Source organism: Paramacrobiotus metropolitanus, unplaced genomic scaffold (assembly GCF_019649055.1).
Source record: "Paramacrobiotus metropolitanus isolate TYO unplaced genomic scaffold, Prichtersi_v1.0 Parri_scaffold0000167, whole genome shotgun sequence".
NCBI lineage: Eukaryota > Metazoa > Tardigrada > Eutardigrada > Parachela > Macrobiotidae > Paramacrobiotus > Paramacrobiotus metropolitanus.
The window spans coordinates 86,807-96,116 of NW_026570387.1; the positions used below are offsets into that span (position 1 = coordinate 86,807).

The 9,310-nt window shown below is 45.6% G+C and overlaps 1 protein-coding gene across 2 annotated transcripts; it reads left to right on the top strand.

Moving 5' to 3' along the window:
- Positions 1-3,312: 3,312 nt before the first annotated feature.
- LOC129600211 (uncharacterized) lies at positions 3,313-5,942 on the top strand. Of its 2 annotated transcripts, none has more exons than XM_055498658.1 (3): positions 3,313-3,428; positions 3,527-4,357; positions 4,876-5,942. In XM_055498658.1, exons 1-3 carry the CDS (start codon positions 3,362-3,364, stop codon positions 5,763-5,765), a joined length of 1,788 nt encoding a protein of 595 aa, XP_055354633.1. In that variant the 5' UTR covers positions 3,313-3,361; the 3' UTR covers positions 5,766-5,942. The 2 variants fall into 2 exon arrangements, with proteins under 2 accessions (XP_055354633.1, XP_055354631.1); XM_055498656.1 differs by having other exon boundaries at positions 3,336-3,428; positions 3,518-4,357.
- Positions 5,943-9,310: the final 3,368 nt, after the last annotated feature.

Genomic DNA, 9,310 nt, shown 5'->3' on the forward strand with positions numbered 1-9,310 from the left:
TGCTGTTCAGCTTTAAGTGCTGTATTAAACGCGATATGAAATGGCACCTTTTATGCACCGGCAATTCGCGACATAATGTCGACCGTCAAGAGGGCGACGGTTAAGAAACTTAGGTGACTTAAAAAACTGAGAAACCTGAATCTACAAAACTAAGAAACCTAAGAAAACTGAGATGGTTTAGCCAAACGTTAGTTCGACGTCGTGATGGGGCAACATTGTGTCTGTTCGATGAAGTGATGATCGACGAATTTCGCGGACGAAATGGCCAACTTGCTGACGACTTTTGCTGGCCGACATAATGTTTACCCGACCGTTGTGTCGGCAAGCAAAAGTCGTTGTGCGAGTAGTTTGCTCTGCAGTCTGCACCCACATTTTGGTACTAACATAGGCCCCTTAGCATTGTAGTCTAGAGACTGCACGGACGAAATCACTTCCTCCGACATTATTTTTTCATTTTTTTATTGTGTTAACTCGTCCATTGTCCGGATGCGAGCAACATGTCGGTCAGCAAAGCAAAACGAAGATCAGGGAACTTTCGCGCTACCCAAAAAAAACGCCTCTAAATTTCGCAACGATGAAGTACTTATATACCAGAAGCGTATGTACTGTATTACCGTCTACTGATATTACATACATTCTACAGCATATTCCGGGTGTCTGGCAGATTATCCATAACAGAAGACAAAAGCTGTATAATATTCACTATTTGTTGACCTTTCTCAGCGTAACTCCGCTCTGGAGCCTCTTGCTGCGGGACTACACAGCCCACCAGCATATTATCGTACAATCCCTGCACTGATTGCCAGCAGCACCAGGAAATCCCGAAATGTAGAAGTAGAAGACTGCGAACTGGAATACAGATTCGTCAAGATTCTGGACCGAACGGTCTCCGCGACGACCCGAACCCTGGGCTTTATGGACAACGGTCCGATATCCACTGATGAGCGTCGTATCTTACTTCCCTGGAAAGTGAGCATACTTTCAAAGATATTCCCGACTAAAGGCCTACGCTTGCGCAGAGTCATCTCCAAGAACGGTAGCGATATAGGGCAGACTGCGGCATTCACCCTATTGCGTCTCGGCGGACATTTTCAGTTTACCACACTAGACTGTTATGCGTTGTCACAGTTGATGACGGTGTGTGACGAACTTTTGTTGATCAATTACACCACCTCCGATCCGGCTCTTATCCGACCACTGGTGACCAATATGTTTAGTTGGAGCGCTTCAGCGTGGCCTGGAAATAAAACGACGCGCAGGGATTCGGTGGATGCTCAGCCGAACGTGACCATTCCGTTTCTACGCTTTCAGTGCACGGAGGCCGCTGCTGTACAGTGCCGACGCTTTCTGGCCGCCGTCAATGACCACTGTCTGCCCGTTGACCAAGAGGTCTATGCAAAGGTCGCGGCGCTGCATGAGCGCTGGGGGCGGACGTTGGCCTATCCGGATCAATGGATCGGCATCCGCAGTTTCCTTAAACTGTAAGTGCCCGGCCGGCTAGTGTCTAGGAAATTTTAGGGTACAGCGTATGCGAAATAAGAATTAGGACCATATTCCGCAATACGAACAGATTCAATTAAAAAGCGGAACCATGCAATTATGCCTTCACAAATGTAGCTGTACAGAAGGTTATTCAGCCAAGTGTGTTCACTTTTTGAAAAATTTATATTTAGCCACCACAAAATCACATTGCTTTTCCAAATGTTTTATCAGATAGCCACAACATTCAGTCATAGTAAAAATATGATTAAGTTTAGATTTAATTATCCTTTGACACAAGAAAAAATTAAATGCCTGACAGACTTGTTGCCAACAGTCGACCAGTTCAGGTACAGCAACTGCCCTGTCTTTGAATAAAAATTTTTTTAAAATTTGGGTTCACAAACTATTCCATCGAAAACGTGTCAGGAGTATTCAACAATCATTTTTCTTATGGATCGACTAGTTTTTTTCACGATTGGGAAGCAGCCCCGGCTGGGTGGGCACTGCGTCCCGGGAGCACCATCCTGGTTCAGGATGAAGGTGAACACAAAAAATTGATCTGAAAGTGAACACACTTGGCTGAATAACCCTCTGTACGCTTTGTCAGAGTCTCAGTGCGACCGGAAACTAAATATAACTAAATAGTTTTACTCTGGCACTGGCTTTCGCAGGTTTTGTTCTTTTGGCGTGGATGACAGCGTCCAGCACTGGGATACCGCGGACTTACGAGAACTCGACGTGTCATCCCTAAATCGCTTGACCCTGCACATCCTCACCGGATGGCATGAAAGTTAGAGCCATCACCCAATGCCGACTCTACAACGTTAGCCCACGGAAGCATAGAATTTGTTCAACGTTTAAATCTTTATTAATCGTGAAATAGTGAGTATAAAAGGTTTTGACGTTATATACGTCGTCTTGACTGCTTCGACAGTACGGTACTTGTGGATAGATTCATACTATGACGTGTGCTCTCTGCTCTTACAAATTGCATGGCTCAAAATTTTCTCGCGCTGTACATATAAGTACCAATAAATCTGGAATCCAATCAGCCATAAGATTGAAACGCACGCGATCTACGCTTGGCACCTGCTGTGGACTGCCTCCACAAGATGTCTGATACCCAGACAAAGAATTTCTCTGTGTGGAGACTGGGCGGGAAAGGTATTCTGACAACACTTCTATCTAAGATTTTATTGTATGCCCGTCAGGATGATCGACTGAACCAGGGTTTTGCGATATCATTAAATTGCAAGAGCAAAAAAAGCTATCGATCGGGTATTTATTGGCCGGTATCGATTAGTTCGGATCAACAATAAAATTAATATGTATGGAAAATGCAAAAGCAAAAATGTATCGAACTAGCGATTTGCGGGGAGGAAACACCGGTGTGATCGGAAGCACTGAATGGAAACAGACTAAACGGAATCCTTCTCGTGTTTACTGGTGTTTCCTTGCAGTGCTGGAGATGCGTAGATTCCGGTTTGGCTGAATTAACTGGCCTTAAATTATCATCAAAGCCTTCGGCTAGAAACGTGACTGGCGTAAAGAACGGTTTTCTGTACGGTGTTTTCTGTTCTTTTTTTACCGGCGTTAGCCTTTCTCCAAGAATCATTTTCATGTTAAATGAAGAGTAAAGTTGCATTACTCTGCGGTATCATGAAGTGCGACACGAAAAGTAATTAATAACGTCTAGCAGTACTATAAGTGCTTAAAAATGCCAGGAAATGACCTAGAGGAACTGACTCATATAAGAAGCATTCGCTTGCAACAGGTAGCCGAACCCTAAATGCTGCTGTTAATTTTCTGTAGCTGCTTGTTAAATATCATTGGGGTGCATGAAATCTGCAGTTTTCTACTTGTGCGTTTTGTATTCTCCATGATGAACCGTCCATGGTGGTTGATTATCATTTTGATTCATCATTGCTATCGTGTAGCGGCAGACGGTAAGTCTCAAATTCAGTTAACTCGCCTCGTTAGTTATTATAACTCGCCTTCAAGCAAACACGTACATTACGTTTAATTGCTGTATAAGATAATTTAGATGGCGGTGACTACAATAATTTGGATTTGGTGCCGGTGCCCTTCCCGATTTTCTCCGCCGAACCCATGGCACAAGAACAGTGCCGCTTGCAGTTCACCGATAACTGCCAATCATGGGCAACCACGGTCGAAAACTGTCCAACAAGTCCGATACTGCAAATCAACTGCAACAGCAGCGCCACCTCTCACGAAATCCAGCAAATGGCGATCGGTTTTGCCAAGCCTCCACTGCGCGCCGTGTGGGTAACGATCAATGACAGTGATCACGTGGCGTTTGACACTTTCGCTCCGGTGCGACAGCAAATTGTCGGGTTCTCGCTGTACAACTGTACGTCAATTCGCGCGACCGGCAAAATATCCTCATTCCGCTTATCCAACGTCCTGGATCTGTACGTCGAGAGTTGCTACAATCTCAAAATCCGGCGGGGGGACTTTTGGCATTCGCTGAAAGTGCGGCAAATTACTTTCGCCAAATCGACCATTCAGTCCCTGGAAAAGCTGACCTTCACCGATCTTCCCGCTTTACGGTTATTGTCACTGGAAAACGGGTTCGCCCAGATGCCGGTGTTTAGTACGGAAATTCGCGCTTATTTAAAAGAGCTGCATTGTGGCGCGGTCTTTGAATGGTTTCGGGAATGGTGGGAAAACAAGCACCTGATGAAAAGCTTGCGTGCTACAGAGCTGTATCAGATCCACCCGTTTCCCGACGGCAACGATGCCAAGAATAAGAGCGACATTTATTTGCCTGTCGATTGCGCAGCAAAACCGTTTCCTACCGGAACGTCGTCCATCGATTTCAAACAAGAACGGTTCTCTGTCAACGATGACCTTTGTAAGTAAACTACTAATAAGCGCCGAACAACCAGTTGTACGGAGTGGGGACTGTCTAGAAAAACGAAAGGGCAGCATCATACGCTAGCATGTTAAATCTCTGACCTTTGTGTAGGTCCAGTCAGCTTACCGGCAAACAGCTGATTAGTACTACTTGCGGACCGACGCATTACTAAGCGACAATTTGGTTTTTCTGTTTTCCATAATTTTGCTGCCCGACTTGTTGCAGAAACTTTTGCTGATCGGCAGTAGTGTTTTTTCTTGAGATTTTTAAGAGCTTCTAAGATCCTTAGGTTTCCCAGATTATCTTGAATTTCTGAGGTTTTTGGTTCCTCAACTCTTTACAGTTGATCAGGGTGTCTTCGGGGTTTCTCAATGCGTTTTCTAAGGTTCTTAAGTTTTCTTAGGTTTAATCGTCGGTGTGTCGTATTATTCCAGCTAATGAGCAAACATTCATTTATTTTGTAAACGTGAAATTAAAAAATCCACGTGCCAGCGTGCTACGATGTGTTTTTTTAGATAAAGAAACCAGGCAGCCAGGCAATCCCGACAACAGTGATACGGACGACCGTTATCCCGAGTTCTCCGCCGAACCGTTGTCCGCGGAAGAGTGTGCCACGCAGGAGTTGTCCTCCAGCGAACGGCATAACTGTACAGCTGATTCGCGTTTAGCGTACGAAGTTTTGGAGCAGGGCGATGACAACAACAGCAGCGCGGTTGTAAACCGCATCCACCGTGCGGTGAACGCGATGACCCGATTACCGATTCGACCAGTTATCGTCGATCTGCAGGACCGCGCTCCGCTTGCCTTCACCGATATGGCACCGATTCGCAAGCGGATTGTCGTCTTCTGGTTAAGCGAATGCGTTAACGAAAGGGTCACGCGCAAACTGCACGACCTATACTGGACCAACCTCATGGAGTTTGTGACCTTTAACTGCTCCGATCTGGTTATTATGAAAAACGATTTCGCAAATTCTTTGAAATTGCGGCAGATTATGTTTGTGAACACGACTATCCGGACGTTGGAGGAGAACACCTTCGCGAATTTACCATCACTGGTAGCGCTATCACTGCAGCATAGGCTGAAAAATTTGCGATCGTACGACGAGGAAATGGCCGATCCTCGTGCACCGGTTATGTTTACGCAACGCATCCTCGACTATCTTTTTCGCCTGCACTGCGGCTGTGAGTTCGCTTGGTTTCGACGGTGGTGGAGTAACAATACAGCGCGACTCACTACACCAATAGCAGACGACGGCGGAGTGTACCACATTTTCGGTGGTATTTTTAGCTTCACCAAGTACGCACGAGATCACATCTCTATCGACTGCGCGAAACCGATTCCATTAGGAGCGGAATTTATTGCTAATCAAAGTGAATTTTCCATAAACGCTTTAGAATGCTAACGGATGCTACTGTTATTCGAAATCGCCTAATACTCGAAGTCTCGAATGCTACTTCGAAGTAAGTACTATTAATTTGGTGTAAGGAGAACCACACTTGCGATTTTTTTGCAATTGTGATTGCGATTGTGATTCAAAAAAGTTATGTTATAAGGCGTAGATGCGAATACCAGTCGAGCATTTGAGAGCATTTTTGTACGGTATGAGCTGTTCTCCGAACGGTGTTAGTTACAGTGTTTGGTTAAAAGAACACGGCAAAAATCGACAGTGCCGACGCTTTCCAGCCACTGTTCAGCTACAATAGTCCGGTCGACCATTAGACCTACAACGGTTCAAGCGAAATTACTGTCTAAGAGTCCAAATTCAAGAGAAAGATGTTCATCCATAAAAACGCTCGTTTCTGGAAACTTTTGCTTGGTTTGAATATTATGATAGGCGGGTGATCGAAATATGAAAACGTCAGCCCACCGCGCCATCTGGTGGCCATGGAGGATAGGCGCAACGGTTTTTGCTGGGTTTAAGGTCAACATCGTTAAAAGACAACCTTCCGGGTTGCAGTAAAGTGAATGTCAATGTCCTGCGAACCCGAATTCTAACATATTGAACATTACGTAAGCTAACTGCATCACGCGCGCCGGACAGTAGTAATGTTTAACAAAAAATTCTGGTTCAAGAACAGTGTACAATATTCTGTATTCATCATTATTGTAGTCTTATACAGTAATCACTGGTCAAGACAATATCGTGACTCATTCGTGAGTAACAACCTCCCCTTACGGCGCGCCGCCCTCGCGCGCATCTTTTTTATCGCTACCTATGACGATTCGCTTTAGTGCTTGTAACATCCGTCCAACAAGTGAAGCACAAACCAACTCAGCGTAGATACGTCGAGTTCTCGCAAGTCCACCCCATCCCACCACGCTGCAGTGTGCTCCGGACGGAACGCGCTGAACCTACCAAACCGAGTAAACATGCACTGTAATCGAGGCCTGCTTCAACATGTTCAATAACCGAGGCTTTTTAACTGTACAGTTTCGTTCGATTAACCGATTCGCTATCTATATGTACACTGCGATTTCGGTCACTTTGGGTACTTCTATACCTTACTAAAGTGGCCACCGAAAACCAGTGATGTAGCACACTACCGATTGTGTACACTTTTTCATCTGCTCTCGAGTTTTCAGTTTGGTTTTTCAAGAAAATCTGATGGTGACCTCTATGATTAATTTTCCGATTCGAAATTTCATGAATTAAGCATTTATTACATAATAAAAACGATTCTTACCCAAAGTTCTAAAACTCTCTTTAGTCTAAAAATTTTCGGAAAAATACATGACAAAGGTAGTCGCTTCGATAGCGCATTTACGCTGTTGAGCTACTTTGGACGGTACGACTGTTGTGCAAATCCGAACATGCAAAGCGGATGTAAAAAAGCATGCCGGGGAACCATGGGAGTATTTAAATTACAGTATATGAATGCGATACCCAAGCGACTTCTTCCCTCCTTCTACGCATAAGTGGCCGAAATACGACTAAAATCGGAATATGCAGACACACGCTGCGCAGTCGTCGTGTAGCGCGCTACATGGGGTCGCGGTGCGCTGTCAGGTTAATCAAAAAGGTTGGGTACTAAGCAAAATCAACGTGTATCCTGTGATCCATAACTGAAATGCCCCGTTACCCACAGTTTAAAAAAGCGGCGCATGTTAATCCATTCATTTGGATACGTGAAGCTCTCCACCCAGCCCGCATGAATAGCCGTGACCTTGTCGTAGACAGGCTGCGGAACTGCTGGACAGTACTCGTTAACGGCGGTCAGAAAGCGCCGGCACTGTTCCACGGCGTTGTCTGTCGAGCAGAACTGCAGATACGGAATGCACACGGGTAACTGCACCGCGTCCACATTCCGGTGATACGTCATCGCGTGGCACCATAGCGCTTCGGCACCGTAGAACAACGCCACCACGAGTGGCGTGAGGTAGTTGATGCTGGGATGCGACGCGTTATAGTTAAACAGCACCAGCTCGTCACACACGGTCCACAATTTGCTCAGTGTGGTGCAATGGTAGCTGCCATCCTGATTATGCTGCCTTAGACCGAAAAACGCCCGGTCCGACGTACTATAGTGATCGCCGCCGGCTTTGACGATTATCTTGTGGAGATGAATGCCCTTGCATTCCAGTATCTTAACCATAAACAGCAATGTCGACGACATGCATCGTGCTGACCAGTCAGAACTCCGTCCCGCCTCCAACAACACCACCGTCCGCGTCTCCCGGCTGATTGTGCGGTCCAGCATCGTTAGCAACGTGTACTCACATTTCCAGTATTTCATATCAACTTCGCGGCTCCACGGCTCGACAGGACGCAACGGGCGCAGATCAAGGCCAATGTGCTGTTTGTTGACGTACTCACCCACAAGACGAGCCCATAGCGTGCACACCCTAAGTTGCAGCAAGAAAAAGGTCAACAAAGTGTGCGACGGCTTAATCACTGAAATTCTGGTCTTTTATCAGTTTTGACAGAACCATTTGGAGTGCTGTAGCTTGTTTCGTAATAACTATTCGTAATTAGTTAAGAAAATCTTGCGACTACTTTACCGGCTCGTTCGTAGCTGAGTGACGACATCCAAATTAAGCAAAATGTCCGCTACGATCGGATGCGGAAGGGTCTCTCATGCGCATTTCCATGTCCTCTGCAGAAATATTTTTCAATGTCATGCTGTGTTATATTTCACAATATGCACATATTAAAGCGGATGAATGTTGTCCAAGCGGTTCGCCCTGCAATGGCTATGTCTTCTGACCAGCTTACCATGAACGTCGCATGACTAAGCACATCGGAAGCTCCCCATTTTATTTCTAATCTCATTTTAGTTATCGTACTTCCGTTCATACGGGACGTTCTAATAAATTCGGCCTGCGATCTGGCTGCAACATGAACTGGTGTTTCTTGTTTATGCTAATCGAATAATGAATGATTCGAATTTATGATTCGAATTCATAGCTACTTCGTAACCTTGCATCCTTTTCCAACCTGAACAGTCGTTTGCTTCCTGGAAGCGCTGAATAAGCAGTTCCAGTTGAGATGCTTTAAGAGCATCGTTTTAATATACCGCCATGCCGTCTTTAAGGAGATGAAACACAATTACGCGCCTTCCCCTGCCGGAGGAAGAAAACGGGAAAATGGTGCGCCGGAAGCTGGCGCTGTCGCGAGAAAATGGAACTAACGCGGGCATATTGGCGCACCGAAAACTCTAAGAGAGAAGTGTCGAAAAAATGCATTTCAGAGCCACTTTCCTACGTCTTTCCTAAATTTTCGGCCATCTTGCAAATGGCGCGAGGTCGTGCGCACCCCCCTTCGAAAAGCTAAAGACGGGCCTACAGGATAACATACGGGGACCGCTCATTGAAAATCAACCAAATGAAGAAAGTATCTTACTTAGCATGGGATAAGACCGTACACAACACACTCATTGCTATATCACGCATTATTTCAACGAAATACAAGTGCAGGGACATTACATAATTAAGTTTGACAACTGCCGA